Source organism: Phoca vitulina, unplaced genomic scaffold (genome assembly GCF_004348235.1).
Source record: "Phoca vitulina isolate PV1807 unplaced genomic scaffold, GSC_HSeal_1.0 scaffold2, whole genome shotgun sequence".
In the NCBI taxonomy this organism is placed as follows: Eukaryota; Metazoa; Chordata; class Mammalia; order Carnivora; family Phocidae; genus Phoca; species Phoca vitulina.
The window spans coordinates 58,627,428-58,646,879 of NW_022589705.1; the positions used below are offsets into that span (position 1 = coordinate 58,627,428).

Sequence of the window (19,452 nt, forward strand, 5' to 3'; positions counted from 1 at the left end):
CACACTTACCACCAGCAACGGGGTTTTTGCCATCTGACTTCTGACTGCTGAGCAGTCCAGTTCTGAAATTCCAACCTGAGGGCTGATTCCTGGGGCCACTCTTGGTACCAGCATGCCTTAGTGTAGGTTCCTCATATGAGGACTTTATTGGCAAGTGTGAGTCCAAGAACTTGGAGCAAGGGACAGGGGTTATAAGCAGGGAAGGAAGGAGAGCCATTGCAAGGATGCATTGTCAAATCAATCACTTCCTAAGGCATTTGTTGCTTGATCCTGCAAGAGTTAGAAAGGTATATGAACTATCTGAGGAGAGTCTTTCTGAAGGGAAAAAGAGAGAAGCATCAGTCGTTCACTCCATTACTCAAAGATGTGTCCCATGATGCATCATCCAGTCCCCACCCCTGCACTTCTGGGTTGCTCATGTCCCCGTGTTGACCAGTTCCAGCAGACCCATGACCTCCAAGACACAGCCATGATGCAGGTGAGAAGCCTGAGGCATGGGCTTGAGGAGAAGCTCACTTAGGTTATGCTGCTCGTGCCTGAGTAACATCCATGGTGGTGAAATAAGCGGTAGGTGAGGCCAAGAGGATCTGAAATGGGGTATAAGAGCTGTTTGACGTACTTGCACACCTCAGCTTGTGCATTGCGATTCTTTCCTGGTACCTATTCAACCAAAGAACCCTGAAGATACTCTAAGTCTCAGCTTTCTCTTTATAAAATGAGGAGAGTCACCTCAAGCTTGTAGGATTGTTCTGAGAATTAGAGATCCTGCATGCGTAAAGCCTGATCATGATGTCAGTTCAGCAAATACACTGTATGTATATGTGTATGCATAAAAATACATACATATATATTTATTAGTCAGATGTAAAGTCTTCCCAATTGATCACAAGGGTTGGGGGTGGTGAGGCCAAAGTCACAGTTTCCACCTTGTGTGAGCCCGGAATCAGGCTTCTGCTGCTCAGACAGCCAGAACCTCTCTGCTGTACAGTTAACCTTCAGTGAGCAACTACTTCGTGCTGTGCCGGGCTCTGGGCACCCAGAGACCAGAGACATTCCTGGTCCTTGCTCTCAGAGCCCTCCCAGGCTGGTAAAGACGGGCAGACAACAGCAATCGCGGCGCTGGAGGCAAGCCCAGGAGACATGGGAGCACAGGAGTCCTGGTGAGGTCCTAGGCCTCGGCAGGCTTTCTCTGTGAGGAAAAAATGGTCCCCAAAGCTGGAGCACTGTGTAGGCGTAACCAGGCCAAGACAGAAGGCAGGGCAAAACGTTTCTCACCAGGTCCGCCAGGGCACCTCCGCCGTGGTTTACTGGGTGCCTGCCGGGCTGGGGGTGGCGGTTAGTGCCGTGGGGGACAGAGGGGTGAGTGAGGCCAATGCCTACCGCTCCCCCCGCCCCTGCCCCCGCCCCCACCGGGGCAGAAGGAGGCGGGCGCGCGAGTGACACACTTCCCGGGGGCGGCCACGTGAACAGACGTCACCCGCCCTCGATCACTCATTTACAACTCAGAAAAGATTTGACTCATCCATTCCATCACCGGTTAATTACATTTTTATGGCCAAAAAAGAATGCGAGGGGTTGATGACTTTTTGCCTCTTGACAACCGTCCTTCGTTACGCTATTTTATATTTCAATAAGAAAAGAGGTATAAACAAACAGCAAGAAGACCCCACACGCTTCAGTATTCTCTGTGCCGCCCCCGCTCCCCAGCCCCCCAGTGTCCCCATGTCCCCTCCTGGCGGCGTCTGTCTCTTTAAGAACCCGAACCTCGGCCTCGATGGGGCCGGAGGAAGGGCGGGCTCTGGAGGCGGAGGCCTCTCGGTCTCCGAAGCAACGTGCCCTGGTACTGCGGTCTCTTTAAGGAGGCGGGGCTCTGCCCGGAGGAGGCGGAGAAGTCCCGCCCCCCGGATCTCCGGCTTCCGGCAACTCGGCGGGGCACGAACCTACGCGGAGCAACTGAGGCCAGAGCCTTCCCGGGACCGGCTGGACGCCAAGGGCCCCCGAGGTGAGGCGGCCGGGTCGGCTGGCCGGCCCGGGACAGAAGGGTTCCGCGATCTCCTGCGCGCCCGGGCCGCTGCGGCCCAGCTCCTACCCGCTAAAACACTGCCTCAGCTTCTTGGGCAGCTCTTTCCCAGACTGGCTTGGGTTCAGGGTGTCCCAGGCTGCAGGGTCACCCTCACTCCAGCACCTACTAATTGCTCGGCTGTGCACTAAGCGCCTTACACTCATTGTCTCATTTAATGGCCTCCGACACCTTGTGAGTAGGTACCATTATGAACCCGTTTTACAGATGAGAAAACTGAGGCCCCGAGAAACCCACAGTCCCACAGCGAGGAGAAGCAGAATCGGGAATCAAACCCAGGTCTGTTGGACCCCAGAGCCTGTGCCCTTAACCACTGGCTAGGCTGAACTGCCTTTGCGCTTCCCTGTCCTCATGACCACCTCTCAAACTCTAGCCTCCCCTTCCTCACCCTTACAGCTCGAGGCTGTACCTCGTCCTTGAACACTCAGAGTGAGTGAGATTGGATGGAACCTTTGGACCCCCCAGGGTTAGTTTCTTTATGATAGTTTCATAATATCTGATGCTAAATGATTATACAGGACGTATCACAGCCCACTAAAAAAGGAGGCGAGGGAAATCAATACCATTTCTAACAGTGAAACAAGACTTGTTTGCATATATTTTATTCTGGTATCCTATGAAGTTTATTTTTCCTTTTTAGACCTCTGCAAATTTTCTTCTTACTAATTGGGAGAAGACCCACTGGCTGAATGGCAGCTGTAGATGACTTGCAGTTTGAAGGTACATCAGTTGGGTGCCTACCTTTTATGAAAAGTATTTCCACAGTCACAGCGATGGTTTTTCATTGATAGACTGGCATTTATATTTAAGAAGATTATTTCAAACATCTTGGTACAAAAAAAATGCTGGCCACATCCAGGTCTTTCTGTTTGTCCACACCAGCTGTTCTTTTTTGCCAAATAGCCCTTCAGATTGAGAACATCATTAATTTAATACAGTGATTACAAAAAATGTTTATAGAGTTACTACTTTAGTTCAACAGACATTTACTGAGCACCTACTTTGTGCTTCGAACTTACTAGATACAGGAGATAAAAAGATAAAGGAGAAGTTTTTTACTCTGCTGGAGTAGATAAAAGTGTAAAAAGGTAATTATGATGAAATGTGATCAGGTCATTCTTTCACTGAAACAGTAAGTGTCTCATGAGTGTGACTATGAACCAGGCAGTTGTTCTAGTTACTAGGGATAGAAGAGTGAGCAGGACAGTTCACTCCCTTATGTAGCTTTCAATCTAGTGGGGGAGACATTAATTTGGTAAATGATCACTTCAATATGTATCCACAAACTATGAAAGTGCTGGAGGAACAATTCATCACTCATAACCTGGAGCCTGACCTAGACTAGGGATTGACAAATGCTTGTCTTGTAAATACTTGCACGGCACTTAGTATATGTCAGGCACTGTTCCGCTTTACAAATATTAGCTCATCTAATCTGTATGTTAACTTTATGAAATAGTTATTTTATTCTCCCTGTCTTACCAATGAGGAAACTAGGCACAGAAAAATTAAGTAATTTGTCTAATAGTTAGCAAGTGGTAAAGCAGGGTTTGAACCCAGGCAGCCTGGCTTTCCAGCCAGTGCTATCTGAGGAAGAGATGAGATGTTTAAAGAAAAATCCGCCTCCATCTTCCACATACATCCAGCCTCTAACCACTTCTCATCACCTCTGCCTCTCACCATGCTCAAGGTCACCATCCCCTCTTGTGTGCATTATAGCCCTTACCTTCCTTCTGGTCTTCCTGCTTCCTCCCTTGCCCCCTGCAGTCTGTATTTTGCAGCCAGTAGTCCTTTAAAACGAAATCAGATCATGTCATTCCTTCAGAACCTTCCAGTGGCTCCCATGTCACTAGGTATGAAAGCCAGAGCCTTTTCTGTGTTGGGAGGCCCTACAAGATCCAGCCCTCCATGCCCTCTGATCTCCTCTCCTGCTACTCTTGCCCTTTCTCTCTCTGCCCTTCCCACATGGGCCTGTGACTGTCCCTCCTAGACACCAAGTACACTCACAGCTTAGGGCTTTTGTGTCATCTTTCTGTTTGGGAATTCTTTCTCCAGATAGCCACGTGGCTTGATCCCTCAGTCTTCAAATCTCAGTTCATTCGAGAGGCCCTCCTTGGTCATCCTTTCTGAGTACGGTGTGAGAAAGTTTAACATAGAGAACAGCGTATGCAAAGCACCTGAGGAGGGAGGAGGTTTGTTTGACTTTTTTTCCCAAGTAATTGAAGGAAGGCCAATGTGCCAGAGCACAGATGGCGGCGGGAGACTAGCACAAGGTGAGGTTAGAGACGAGGCAGGAGCCAAATCACAGAGGACATGGTAAATGGTGTTTAGGATTTTGCTCTTTAGGAGAGAATGCAGGATACTGGGGGGGTCGTGGAAGGCTTTCCCGAGGCAGATGGTAGTTCCGGTGAGAAAGTGGAGATCAGGACCCTTCAGGTGGAAGACATTGTGTCAGAAAAGGAACAGAGACCACATACAGCGCAGGCTATGCCAGCATGTAGAAGCAGAGAATGTTGGTGACGGAAATAAAGAACACACCAGGTTTGCCCTCAAGGAGCTGAGATGGACACGAATAACTCATGTGGAGCAGAACGTGTGGACAGTCGTCCTATGAGAGGTACACACATGCTACATTCCAATCAAACCATGCTACCTGCTGTTTCTCGAACAGGTCACACCTTTTTCCGTCTTGCGGTTCTTGCTCATCCCATGCCTTTTGTGTGCGGTGCCATCCCCACCCCCCCTCTGGCTGTCCTTCTCATATGGCATCTTCTCTAAGAAGCCTTTCCTACTCCCGGCAAATAGATGAGTTATCATCCTCCTTTGAACATCTTTGACCTTTCTCCCTCTAAAGTGACCCTCTCCTCCTCCTTCTGGCATGCCCTTCTGCCCGCTGAATTTCTGCTTTTTAAATATGAGACTTAAGTGTATCTTCCTCTGTCTGATTCCCTCAGTTGTGACCATCTTTTTAAATGTTGGTGTCCTGTCCAGTCAATAAATGATAGCTATGACAATATTTATTATTATCTCATATCATCCTCAAAATTTCTCTGTAAGATGGGTGTTATCTACATTTTAGAAACAGAGATTCAGAAATAGAGTCCTTTGCCCGAGGTGATGGAGTGTTAGTCTGAACTTTAACAAAGGACCATCTCACTCCAGAGCACCGTGCTGCTTGAACATTGCAGACTGAGGCTTGGCTGATTGTTACACATCAGCCACCTAATTAATTTTAGTCACTCTGGTTCTCTACGAAAAACTGTTTACATAGCTGAAAGACAGTAATAGCAGGCTCAGTTACCCTAGAGCCCCATCCTGCTGCCAGTTGTAGGATTCGTGCTATGCTTGTAGTTTTAATTTTTTAATTTTTTTAAAGATTTTATTTATTTATTTGAGAGAGCGAGCGAGCAAGGAAGTGAGTGCATGAGCAGGGGGGAGGGGCAGAGGGAAAGGGAGAAGCAGACTCCCCGCTGAGCAGGGAGCTGGACATGGGACTTGATCCCAGGACCCCCGGATCATGACCTGAGCCTAAGGCAAATGATTATGACCTGAGCCTAAGGCAGACACTCAACCAACTGAGCCACCGAGGTGCTTGTAGTTTTGTGACAGTGCCCTGCTGGTACTCTTCCTTAATCCTTCCAAGGATCAGAGCTGCCTTGAGTTTTATTCAAGAGCAGCTAAATAAAGTTTGTTAGAATACCCAGAGACAGAAAGTCTCGATCATTGCTGGTGGATGTGAATAGTTGAAGTTCTTTTGGAAAGCAGTTTATCACTATGGCTTAAGAGCCTTATGAATGGTTTGCACCCTTTATCCTGGTGATTGCAGTGATAGGTGTTCATAGATAATAACTCAAGAGCTTTTTCTATGCAGGCACTTCTAACAGTGTTATTTTTATAATGAAAAGTTGGAAACACCCCAAACATCCAACTTACCGTCTCTCCTACTCCCTCCACCTCCCAGCTGATGGAATATTATGTGGTTGTGGAATATTATGTAGTTATGAAAATGATTATTGTAATGACTGATATGAAAAAATCATTTTTCTATAATCTCCACTCAACAGAGCAGGATACAGAATTGTTTATATAGTATCACTTCCTAGATCAGTACTTGGTACATTGTAGGCATGCAGTAAATATTTGTTGAATGAATGAATGTTCATCACTGGCATGAATCTTATGGATTCACTATATAGAGAAAAGGAAGCATACCAAAAATGATTAGTGTTTGCCTTTATATAGTAAGACTGTGAGTGGTATTTATTCTGTGGTTTCTACTTTCACTTTTGACCCTATATTTTCCATAGTGATTACATAGGGCTTCTTGGAAAAAATAACTTCCATTAAAATTTTTTGAACTTGAATCAAAGAAGAGAGGTTTAGATTGGGTACTTGCTGTGGGCTAGCCACTCTGCTAAGGACTTTACTTGGGTAAGATTTCTAACTTTCCCCAAATTCTCTGAAGATATTATTCTCTGAAGGTAAATATTGTTCTCCCCATTGCATAGATGAGAATACCGAGGCTAACAGAGGTTGAGTTACTTACTCAGGCTCATTTCGTTAGTAAGTAGCTGAACCAGGACTAAAATCCAGGTCTGACCCCAAATTGTGTTGTCTTCATAATCCTTTTTCTAAGTCAGCTTGATTTCTACATGAGTTTTTTTCCAGAGCCTTTTGCCATTTGTATCAAGTAGAATCTGTGGCAAAGCCGGGGTTGTAACAGCTCACCTATCAGCGTGTCTGATGTGGGTAAGGTCTCCGGTTGCTTTCAGAATTTGGTGATGCAGCCACTTCAGCAGCAAACCCAGGTACCACTACGATCCACATCGAGGGTCCTAGTGAGAGCCCGACACACCAACCAGGACTCCCCAGAGGCTCAGGAGGAGAAGAGGACGATGAGTTGCTAGGAAACGATGACTCTGACAAAACTGAGGTTTGAACTTGCCTTTGCAACTGGTTTTTCCTTTTAACGTTTCAAAGCTTCTTCATTCATTTATTCACTGTCTCCTGTGTGTCACATAGAGTGCCGGGCAGTGACAGCCCAAAGGTAGATCCCCTCAGGGTGGGGGCAGGGGGAGAGACAGGCAGGCGCCCGGGCCATTGTTACCTGGGAAACGTGCTGGTGGAGGGGACACTGGGGCTGCAGGAGCAGAGTGAGGGCATTGTGGAGGTAGTGACCTGTAACTGAATCTTGGCACAAGGGTAGGAGGTAGCCAAGGGAAGAAGGCAGAGAAGCGTGATCTAGGCAAAGGAACTGTTTCGGCAAAGCCAAAGAGGCCAGAAGAACATGGTACGCACAGTATGTTTCCCATCTTCACATACACAGGGAGCAAAATATAGGTGAAGACAGATGAGGCTACGCACTTGGCAAGGACCCAACCGCATGAGTAGGAATTGTATTCTGAATGCTATTAGGAGCTACTGAAAGATTTTAGATGATACGAACAGCTAAGTTTAAAGATAAAAATACAGTGGCCTTGTGGGGTATAAATTGGAAGGAGCTGGGCTGGGGGCCAGAAGGCCAGGTAGGAGACTGAGGAGGTGGTCTAGGCTAGAAGTGATGAAGCCAGAACTAGAGTTGGACACAGGTGGTAAGGGGGCGGGCTCAGTAGGCCTTGGTGGGAAAGGGGTGAGGGAGAATATCAGGTGGCTGGTTTTGATCACAAAGATTTATTTCTGTGTGTACTGTGGTGTGTTCTGGAAAAATAGTATTTCTATTAGTATTTTATCAATGCAGTCATGACTGTGATATCCTAGAGGAGCACCCAGTTTATAGCAGCGAATCCACAAGCTTATTAAATAGTTTAGCTCTTGGGTGCCGAGTGCTCTTTGTGGAACTCCATGAAATATCAAAATAAGTACTGAGGTTTATGCTAAATTAAATACCCTTATGTACTAGATACTGTGGCAAGAGCTTAGGCCTAGGAGCCTAACTTTGAATCCTAGCCCAGCCAATAGTAATAGCTACGTGGTCTTGGGTAAGGTACTTGAACTTCCCTACAATTGGGTTTCCTCATCTGAAATATAAGAAAATAGTATGTCGACTTGTCATCATTATCATTACAATAGCTGATGTTCATTCCGTGTTTAATAGCTGCCGGACACCATTTAAAGTTCCTTACTTGGATCATCTTATTTAATCCTCAAAACAACTCTGTATTGCCAGGAGCTATTCTTATCTTCATTTTACAAAGGGGAAACCTGACGCACAAAGTTTAAATAACTTGCCTCACTATACACAGTTAATTAGAGTTCTCCAGAGAAATAGAACCGATACAAGGTGTATTTATAGAGAAAGAGGTTTATTTATTTATTTTAATATTTTTAAAGATTTTTATTTATTTATTTGAGAGAGAGGGAGAGAACACGAGAAGGGGGAGGAGCAGAGGGAGAAGCAGGCTCCCCACTGAGCAGGAAGCTCAATGCGGGGCTCGATCCCAGGACCCTGAGCCGAAGGCAGATGCTTAGCTGACTGAGCCACCCTGGCGCCCCGTATTTATTTTAATTTTTAAGAAATATTTATTTTGTGTGAGTGCATGAGTGAGGGCAAGGCAGAGGGAGAGAATCTTCAAGTAGATTCCCCAACCCAGGGCTCAATCTCACAACCCATGAGATCATGATCTGAGCTGAAACCAAGAGCTGGATGCTCAACCGACTGAGCCACCCCGGTGCCCTGCGAAAGAGGTTTATTTTTAATTTTTTAAAAAAGATTTATTTATTTATTTTAGAGAGAAAGAGAGAGAGGGAGGAGAGGTGGAGAGAGACAGAGAGAGAAAATCTTAAGCAGACTCCGTGCACAGCATGGAGCCTGAAGTGGGGCTTGATCCCACAACCCTGAGATCATGACCTGAGCGGATATCAAGAGTTGGATGCTCAACTGACTGAGCCACCCAAGTGCCCCGAAAGGTTTATTTTTAAAAATTGGTTCATGTGATTGTGGATGCTTTGTGCATCCAAAATCTGATGGAAGCGGCTAGTAGGCTGAGATTCAGGAAGGAGTTGGACTTTGAGTCCAGAGGCATTCTGTAGATCCAGGAAGAGCTGGTATTGCAGATGAAATCCAAAGGCAGTCTGCTGGAGAAGTCCCTCTTGCTCAGAGAGGTCAGCCTTTTGTTCTCTTCAGGCCTTCACCTGATTGGCTGTGGCCCACCCACCTTGTGGAGGGCAATCTGCCTTACTCAGAAAGTCCACCAATTTAAATGTAAAGCTTATCCAAAAACACCCTCACAGAAACATCCAGAATAATGTCTGACCAAATACCTGGGTGCCATGTCCCAGACAAGTTGACGCATAAAATTAACCATCACACTGAGCAGCATCAGGCATCAAACATTGGAGAAGTATATAAGGGGAAAAAAAATCTTAATGCTGAAACATTCTATCCATTATCTTAATTTGTCTAGGAACTGGGAAGATGTTACCAATAGTCTATGATAGAGACTGAATTCCTTGTCCTAACTTACGGAACATGGGTCTCTGGAGTTCAGTATCTTTTAATACTAGAGTTCGAAAGAACCTTCAGTTCCCTCTGTTTCGGCTTCCCTCCCAAGATGTGAATGCCGTCTGTGGTATGTCAGAAAGACAGCACTTGAATACCTCCAGAAGCAGCCTGTTCATTACCATGGAAAACAGCTGCTGCCACTATTGGACAACTTTAATTATGGAAAACTTGTCCTTTCGATGAACAAATAATATCTGCCCCGTATCTTCCCTTGTCGTGCAGAGCTCCTCATAGGCCATCTGTGCCTTTTGCTGTCTGAATCCTCATGAAAGACCTGAAGTGGCAAGGGGCCTGCGTTCCGCTGTCGAATAGCTGTGCTGTTGGGATCGATGTGGCCCTCGTGCGCCTCTTCTAAATTGGAATTTTGTGGGGGTTTTTTGTTAGAGCAGTATATTTTAAGTTTTTAGTACATGAGAGTAAGTCAGTAGATCAGATTTTTGAGAATTCAGGTGGTGATAATAGTAAGAATCTTGAGGAGGTAGGGGAGTAAAAGATACTAACACTGACTACCTCCCGTCTGTACATGTCCGTGTGTATATATGCATATGTATGTTATTATACCTGGTACATATTATATAGAACCGAGCCAGTCCTTCCTATAATCCTGTGAGGTGGATCTTGTTCGCTGTACTTTTTCGAGAACGGAGTCTAATGATTTGGCAAGTCTCTCCCTGGTGGAGGACCAGGAATTGAAACCTTTTGGTGTGACTTCAAAAACGGATGCTTGTTTTCTGTCAGGCTGAGCTGGGCATGGCTGTTGCAAAGTTGCTGAATGCAGAAGAGCTCCGTCTTCCATGCATCTTGATTTTCCATTAGATCAGCTCCCAGTGTCTGCATAGCCGATAGAAGGAAATTACTTCTGTGTCATTATATTTTATTTTACCTCTGACAGTTACTTGCTGGACAGAAGAAAAGCTCCCCCTTCTGGACGTTTGAATACTATCAAACATTCTTTGATGTAGACACTTACCAGGTTTGTAAACCAGTTTCACCTTTCCTTTCACCCGTAATGGAGACTTGTGTCTTTTATGGTTAAACAATCCCATAATGTGAAAGCTTTTGTATACTGGATGTAGTCTTACAAAAGTAAAGGGTTATTGGCATTTGAAAATACTCTCATCGTAAAAGCTGTAATAATGGAGTTTCAATTTTGCAGTATTTGAATTTATTAAACTTTAAAGAAATCTTCAGTAGACTTCCTGCTGTGTTATTTTCCAGGTCTTTGACAGAATAAAGGGGTCTCTTTTGCCGATACCAGGAAAAAACTTTGTGAGACTATACATCCGCAGTAATCCAGACCTTTATGGTACGTATGCCCCGTTTTGCTTCTTTACCGTGTACTGGTTGAATTCAGGTGAGCCCACAGGTTGCCCGAAAAGTTGGAGAAGTGCTTTTGGCGGGGCATGCAACATTTTATTCAGCTCTTCTGAACGTCAGTAACAACCTTTGCAAAACATTTTGGGGAAAATGCAATTCTGTGTTACAGTAATGCCGCGATGACAAGTAATTAGTATGTCTTTTTGAAAGTCTTCAAATGACACTACAAACTTGAGATGAATTAAGTCACTTTAAGAGGAGATTGTTGATTTTTTTTTTTTTTAAGATTTTATTTATTTATTTGACAGAGAGAGAGACAGCGAGAGAGGGAACACAAGCAGGGGGAGTGGGAGAGGGAGAAGCAGGCTTCCCGCAGAGCTGGGAGCCCGATGCGGGGCTCGATCCCAGGACCCTGAGATCATGACCTGAGCCGAAGGCAGCCGCTTAACTGACTGAGCCACCCAGTGCCCCAGGAGATTGTTGATTTTAACTTTAGAGGATTTGATGGTGGGGATAAGTGTGGGAAAGGTACTGTCACACTTACTCATTCGTGTGCTGAGTCCCAGCTGTGCCCTCCGATGAGCTGGCTCCCCTTGGGACTCAGCCAGTGGCACTGGAAGTCTGTAAGAGTGATGGGTGGGGGGATGACTGTTATCCCTCCCCGCTATCTGAGATAGGTGAGAGGTTCACTCAGCGCTCCTCAGGCAAAGGGCTCCCACGGCCATGACCTCCCGTGTTTGAAGGGAGAAGAGAAGAGAGCCAATGGCTCTGGGTGCTTTCTGTGTGCAGGTGCTCTGCAAAAGACTGTGTACGTGGTCACCTTTAATTCTTGCAGCACCCTTTGGGGTAGGTGTCATTATCCCCATTTCTCAATGAGGAAACCGAAGCTCGATGAGGCTTAGGAAAATGTATGCTCAGTCCTAAATAAGTATTAGAGTAATATGTTACGTATTTTGTCCACATGTTGATTATAAGAGGAGAAGGAATTCGTGAGGATCTACCAGGTGCCAATGACCGCATACACTGGTTAGTCCTTTCAACAACGCTCTGGATTAAGTGTGATTATCCCGCTTTGCCCTGTGAGGAGATCAAGGCTGAGAGGTGTCAAAACTAAAAAAGTAGAACTAGAACTAGTTTAGTGTTCCATAAAGCCCATCTTTATTCTATTCGCCTGGTGGTCTTAAGCTACAGAACCTTCTCATCACCTGGCATGGATGTCCAATACTGGGAGCTAGAGAAAGCGGGAACGGCTGCGGGGGAGGCTGGGGAGAGGCTCCTTCCGTACAGCTCCTCTCTGGCAGCACCGGCAGCTCCAGCCAGAGTCGGTGCCGTGCCTGGAGCACCAGGGAGCACCGCGTGCAGAGCAGGCCTTGGCCTATGCCTCCCGTCTAAGTGTTGCCAAGGCGGTTTGTCTCCAGCTCTCTCGTTCATTCTTCTAGCCTGAGATCTTGAGAGACAGGCCGTGTGTCTAAGTGATCCATGTCATCAGCGCTTGGCACAGAGGAAGCACGCCGAGAAATTTTGAGCACCCTACTTTGTGCTACAGACTGAGGGTTCAAAGATATAGTCCTGGTCTCCACCCCCAGGGAGAGAGGAACGAGAGAACGACCATCTGCCAAGCGCCTCACAAGTGCCAAGAGCTCAGCCCTGTGTTACTGTTTTACAGTTTTATTTCCCACACTCCAAGGTAGCCTTGTCTTCCAAAAGAGAAAATGGAAGTTTGGGGAGGATAGCTTGCCCATAGCCACAGAGTTAGCAATGAAAATGACACTAGCAAATAATCTCAGTGCTTACTATGTGCCCTGTTACTGGGGAAGAACCTGTATTAACTCACTTCATCCTCATGACAACCCCAACGTTATGAGGTAGGTACTCTTATTATCCTGTTGTATGGATGAGGACACTGAGTCATGCAGAAGTCAGTATCGTGCCTGAGATCATATAGCTAGTAAGTGGCTGAGCTCAGTTTTCAAATCAGCACCATGGCTCATAACCCATATTCATCATTCTGTTATGCGGCCTCTCATGGCAAAGCCAGGATTTGAACCCAAAGCCTGTTTCTTTCACAACACTATTAGCCTCATGAGCTCATAGACATGGTTAAAAAAAAGGGAGGTACTATATAGGTAAAGTGTTTGATAGCAGAGAGGACTGGGCCTTGGAGGGGAGGTGGGAGGCAGTGGTCAGGAAAAAGATGACAGAAGCGCCAGTCTGCAGAATTGGAGGTCGATGAGTTTGACTGCATGTAAACTAAAATATAAAATTTCTACACCACCAAATTAACCATAAGCAAAGTAAAAAAAAAAAAAAGTAAATAAGCCACAGACCAGAGATAATATTTGTAATTCTCATAAGCAACAAAGGATGAAAAGCAAGAATATGTTTAGAACTCCTACCAATTATAAGAATAAAACCAATTATAAGTTCTAGGGGAAAATGAGCAATTCACAGAAAAGGAAACCCAAGGGCGCCTGGGTAGCTCAGTTGGTGAAGCAACTGCCTTCGGCTCAGGTCATGATCCTGGAGTCCCGGGATCGAGTCCCGCATCGGGCTCCCTGCTCAGCGAGGAGCCTGCTTCTCCCTCTGACCCTCCCCCCTCTCATGTACTCTCATTCTCGCTCTCTCAAATAAATAAATAAATCTTAAAAAAAAAAAAAAAGAAAAGAAAAGGAAACCCAAATGGCCAACAAATACATGAAAAGATGCTGAGTTCCACCTGTAATCAGGGAAATAAAAACAAAACAAGATATTATATTATGCTCATCATTTTAGCTAACATGTACAAATTGGCTTATCTTCATTCATTCAATTAATTCAGCAAATATTGAGCACTTAACTATTCTAGGCACTGGAGATAGAGCAGTGAGAAAAAATGCTTGTTTTGAGGTAGTTTAGAATCTACTGAGCCTAACAATAAACACATAAAAATAAGTCAAATATATACGCAAGTGATAAATGCCAAGGTGAAAATTTTAAAGGACAGGAAAGTTTGGGTGGGTGGGTGGATTTGAAGTTAAAAAAAAAAAAATTTAAGAGGTGAATTTACTGTAAAGGCCTGGAGGAATTGAGAGCAATCCATGTAGATATCTAAAGGAAAGGCATCTGAAGCCGCGGGCACAGCAAGCACAAAGGCCCTGAGGCAGGAACTTGCTTGGTATGCTCAGAGGACAGCAGAGACTGGTGTGACTGGGCCAGAGGGAAGAGGGGGACCTGGTAGATGAGGTCAGAGAGACATGATGCAGGGGTAAGTTACGTAGAATCATGGTCACAGTGGACTTCAGCTTTTACTTACATGAGAAGCCATTGGAGGGTTTGAGCACAGGAGTGACATACTCTTAAGTCAGATCTTCAGAAACATTAATACTGAGAGTTGTCAAGAATGTGTGCAGCAATGGAAACTTTTGTATGTCTGGTGGGGACATAAGTGGTATGCGAATGGGAGCCATTTGAAGATGCTCATGCCTTACCACTTAGCAGTTCCACTCCTAGATGTATGGTCTTAGAGAAACTCACGAATATAAAAGAAGACATAGAAGAATATTCACTGCAGCAGCAATGCTTATATAGCAGAGATTTGGAAGCAACCACATATTCATCATCAGGAGAAGAGAGACGTGAATTGTGGTGTGTTCATACACAGAATCTGTGGTTTTAGGAATGAATGAGATCTACAAGCATCGATGTGGATAAAATCTCAGAACAAAGATAAATGAAAGAAAGTATGTCGTAGAAGGATGTGAGTAGTATGACCCCATTAGAAAGACTTGAGAAAGTAGCATGATGGGTACACCAGTGTTTGTTTTATCATTCTTTGTACTTTCCTGTATGTTAGAAATATTTTATAATATAAAAATGCATAATGCAAACTAAATTAAGGCTCCCTCCCACCCCACCCCGTAATGAGAGTAGGAATTTGGCAGGAAAGAGGAAGAGAGAAGGCGTGTAAAGCAAACTGGCAGGCCCTGGGATGTGTGGGTGGTTGTGTGTCTCTGGAAGCCGAGCTTCCTGTGTGCGCGCAGGCACAGGACGCAGGGACTGTCTGCTGTGCATCATGGGGTCCCCAGCACCCGGCCCAGGGTCTAGGGGACAGTGGGTTCTTACAGGTAATGCCCAATAGGATATGATGTTCTCTGCTTTCTAGTTATAGGAACTATAATACTTTGGCCACTCGTGGTCATATGCTTGGATGGTCTCAGCCCATTGACAACACATGGTCAGTTTTGTTCATTTGTTCAACAGAGCTTTGGGGGATTTTTTGATTGTTAAATTGTAGGAGGTGTTTTGGTCTTGTTTGCTTGTTGCATCTTTTGTATGGTCGGGACTCGGAATAATACAGTGAACAAGATTTAGTCCGGTAGCAGAGAGCCTGCAGGCTAGTGAGTCAGCAGCAATTTGTGGAAAGCACTATTGGTGACTCTTGGCAGCATCCCAGTCCATTGCTTGTGCTCCCGCCTTCAGGAACCAGCCTGGCTTGGAGAAGCACTAACCCATTTCTGCCAGGCATCTCCCGCAACGCAGTAATTTTCTGAATTTTGTGCTACGTCAAGGTGCCTGTAGTTATTCCCGAAAGTGTTGCAAAACATTGGTGAAATTGAAAAATTAATTTCCTAAGATTTATTAGAAATCTCTCATTTTAAAAATTCTGTTGGTTCTACATAGTACTTTTTCTAGATAGGGAGAAACAAGGGTGGCATTCATGAAATCAAGTGAAATAGTGAAAGGGATTTGCAAAGCACGGTATACTCATTCACTCAGTGGGTTATTTGATAACCATTAAAAAAAGAATGAGCTGATTTTTATGAATAGCTATGGTAGAATCTCTAGGATATATTAAAGCGAAAATAGTCAAGTACAGAGCAAGATATATATAGATATATAGAGAGATATATATACATGTATGTTATCATCTATACACACCAAATATGCATTTGTTTATAAGTATATAGAAATCTCTGGCAAGATTCGCCAGAAACAGGTTATGGTGGCAAGCTCTGGGGAGGAGAAATGCGTAGAGCTAGGGAACAAAGAGAGAGGGAAGTTTATTTTTCTCTAGATTCCCTTTTGTACCTTTTGAACACTGAACTATGTGCATGTATTACTTTTTCATTAGAAAAACAAAGCCTTAAACACACATTACATGTACACACACACCCATGATGAACTGGTAGATTAAATTAACTCTTCCTAAAGTGTTCTGCTCGCCCTACTCTTCCATTTAGACTGCAGAAGAACCTGCCTGATTCATTTTTCTCTGGGCATTAATTAACATTTGGCACTTAGATAAAGGAAGTAACCTTTGCTTCCTGTATCCTGATGGCAAAGATTTAACAAAATGTCCATGATTTTTTGGACGATCCTCTAATTAAAGAAGCTATAAACAAATTAGTGTCTTTATTCACCTAATTGTGGAAGGTGTTTTGGCCTTTTCATTCAGTCTCCCCTATCTTCAATGCACCTAATTGCTGAGTTGTGTGTTTGACCTTTTAAAAAAGAAAATTCCCATTAAATGAGTATTGATTGCATCTAAAATTCATTTTCCCTTGCTTACATGAATAGGGCGAGGGAGAGAAATTACTCTGTAAGCGTCCAGAAGCCAGTGCTTCATTTTCTTGACTGAATTTTCTGGTTTTCTTTGCAGGCCCCTTTTGGATATGTGCCACGCTAGTCTTTGCCATAGCAATTAGTGGGAATCTTTCCAACTTCTTAATCCATCTGGGAGAGAAGACATACCATTATGTACCCGAATTCCGAAAAGGTTGGTGAATAGCTTGACTCATTTGGAATGCTTTCAATTTGTAACCATGAGTTCCTTTTACTGCGCCCTTGGGCCCCTGTCTCTAGGTGCTGCAGCCCTGGCTTTTTGTATTTAAGGATTCAAACATACTTACCATCTCAGAGTTACCACCCATCTATATAAATCTACATAATCTTTTATTGTGGTAAAATACACATACCATAAAATTTACCATTTTAACTCTCTTAAAGTATACCATTCAGTGGCCTTGAGTACATGCACAATATTGTGAATCCACATATCTTTTGGAAAGCTGGAAGGCAAGGCCAAATAGCAATTGGAATTTATCCAAAGAAAAATGTGCAAAGTAAGTAAAAAGCAGTGTGCATGAAAGTCTCCATTGTAGCATTATTTGTATTATCCAGATGTTGGAAACAATAGGGGCATTGTTATTTAAGTCGTGGTGACTCAACTAGCTGGGTTGGAGCCACTAATTATGAAGCACGTAGAACAATGTGGAAAACTGATAATCCAAAATTATGCCTATGCTGTTGGCAACTTGGTTACAGAGAAGTCTGCAAATGGTCAGGGTCTCGAAGGGAGAATGTAGAAAGGAGTTTGTCCTAGGGATGGGCTTGTGGATGACATTGTTTTAAAACTTCCTTTCTTGTGGCAGTATTGGATAATTATACAAATAAAGCAACAAACAACTTTTTAGGGACTTACAGATGATAGCCACCCCCCAATGAGGAGGTTTGGCTTTGTAGGAGATTGACATTGAAGTGCACCACTTCCTCCATTCTCTCCTTCCCTCCTTCCCTCCTCTCCCCCACCCCCTCGCCCCACCCCGCTGCCTGCTTGCTGTCCTGTTTAGAGGCTGTAGATAGACCCTCTAAGAGCACAGTCTCCAGAACCAGGTCACTGGCTTCAAGTTCCAGTTCCATCACTCATTAGCTTCTACGTGTCGGGCAAATTAGTTCATCTCTCTTGGCCTCATATTCCTTATCAGTGAAATGGGAATAATAATACCTATATTATTGGGCTCTTGTGAGAATAGAGTTGATGTGTGTAAAGAGCTTGGAATAATGCCTTATACAAAAAAGAATTCCTACACAAACACGTATATGTGTGTATAGGGGGATATGTAATTACCTCTCTGTGTGTGTGTGTGTGTGTGTGTCTCCATGTATCTTTCCTTTTACCTTCCAGGCCCATTTACATGGAGTCAGACCTGGATTCAGTTACAGCCCCATTTGTCAAATGACTCTGGTTTGAGTTTAACTCAATAAATGTTATTCATGAGATATAGACCCTGCCTTCAAGTTGTTCAATGGTTAAGAAAGACAGGTAAAGGAATATTGTTGTAAGTGGGATGTATTAATTCCTGTATCAGAGGTATGTATAGGTGTATTGACAGAAGACGGAATGACCCTGCCTGAGGGTCTGGAAGCTCAGGAGGGTTTTTATCTTTTCTTATCCTCCTTGGCTGGGCAGTATAAGGGAGTCATGATATGAATGTACCAGTAAGATAGTCGTTGACTCTGTCAATAAATATTTTTCCATTTTTTAAAAGATTCATTTATGAGAGAGAGAGTGGGGGGGAGGGGCAGAGGGAGAGAATTTTCAAGCGGACTCTCTGCTGAGCTCAGAGCCCAACATGGGGCTCAGTCCCATGACCCACGAGATCATGACCTGAGCCAAAACCAAGAGTCGGATGCCCAACTGACTGAGCCACCCAGGCGCCCCTAAACATTTTTCCATTTTATGTAAAGAGTATACATCCACAAAGTCAGATCCTGCTTCCACCACTTGTTATTTGACCTTGACCAAATCACTTAGCTTCTCTGATCCTGTTTCCTCATCTCTAAAATGAAGATGTAGATTATGTGAAATAATGTATTTACATATCAGTTAATAATATAAAAGGCTACTTCTTGATTGAGCATTTATTATTTATCAATCAGTGTTCTATTTGTTTTAATTCATTTAATTCTAGTAATCTTATAAGGTAGTATACTATGTTTATTCCCATTTTACAGATGAGGAAACTAAGGCAAGAAAGTTAGGTAATTCACTACTCAGGGTTACTTAGCTACAAGTGGCAGAGTTAGGATTAGAGTCCATGGAGTCCACATGTGGGGTCTGACTACATTGCCTGGGGTGCCGTTGTGCTTGCCAAGAGCGTTAAGTGCATCACCCACTGATTTTGCTGTGGGAAGGGCTGGTGCCACGGGCTTAGCCACACTTACTGGTTGTCCACTCCAGAAGAGGGCAAACGAAGCCTCTGGAGCCTGGTGCTACTGGAAGAGGAGGAAGGGACAGTAAAATGCTGAACGTTGCTGTTCTGAGGAGCCGCTATGCAGCATTTCCAGCACAGGCACAGAATTACTTACTGAAGAAAGCGAATGTGAGGAACATTTCGACCAATTCATCGATGAACTGAAACTCCTTACTTCAGGGATAGAAGGCCCTCTAAATAGCATGCACAGCCAGTTAATCTGTACCCAGGGCATTTTTAATAAAAATTTGCTCAAGAAATCAGCCTCAGCTCTTGTTAGACGACGAAAGAGGGTGTGTTCTTCTAGGGGGAGAGTTGGCTTTCGCTTGATCGAAATGCTTGGTATGTTTAAACACCTGTAATGAGGCCCTCTGAAGTCTTTCAGTTGCATAATGCAGTTGTTTAATACTATGAGTTGTTAGTTACTAAACAAATTATAAAAGCCATAGGAGAGACCACTGGTCATCACCACAAAGACAGTGCTGAAGATTCGTCAATTCAGGACCGTGATTGGGTGCCTACTCTGGGGCAGGTACTGTGCC

General features: G+C 44.4%; 2 protein-coding genes across 5 annotated transcripts in view; one reads left to right on the forward strand and one right to left on the reverse strand.

The window, feature by feature from the left end:
- The window catches only part of DIO1 (iodothyronine deiodinase 1), a 40,174-nt gene extending 38,779 nt beyond the window's left edge, over window positions 1-1,395 (reverse strand). The window contains exon 1 of the mRNA XM_032428540.1: window positions 10-1,395. Coding sequence (XP_032284431.1) covers window positions 10-217 — 208 coding nt within the window. The 5' untranslated portion in view covers window positions 218-1,395. The remainder of the gene's footprint in view (window positions 1-9) is intronic.
- A 479-nt stretch (window positions 1,396-1,874) lies between these two features.
- The window catches only part of YIPF1 (Yip1 domain family member 1), a 36,358-nt gene continuing 18,780 nt past the window's right edge, over window positions 1,875-19,452 (forward strand). For 2 of the 4 annotated variants that reach the window (XR_004302323.1, XM_032428585.1), the window contains exons 1-6: window positions 1,876-2,002; window positions 2,721-2,800; window positions 6,853-7,013; window positions 10,474-10,554; window positions 10,800-10,887; window positions 16,537-16,653. Coding sequence is in view for 3 of the 4 variants with exons in the window: in XM_032428585.1 (XP_032284476.1) it covers window positions 2,770-2,800; window positions 6,853-7,013; window positions 10,474-10,554; window positions 10,800-10,887; window positions 16,537-16,653 (478 nt within the window). In the remaining variant the exon portion in view is untranslated. Of the gene's footprint in view, window positions 2,003-2,720; window positions 2,801-6,852; window positions 7,014-10,473; window positions 10,555-10,799; window positions 10,888-16,536; window positions 16,654-19,452 lie in introns of all 4 variants that reach the window. The other 2 variants (XM_032428596.1, XM_032428602.1) reach the window with 2 other exon arrangements.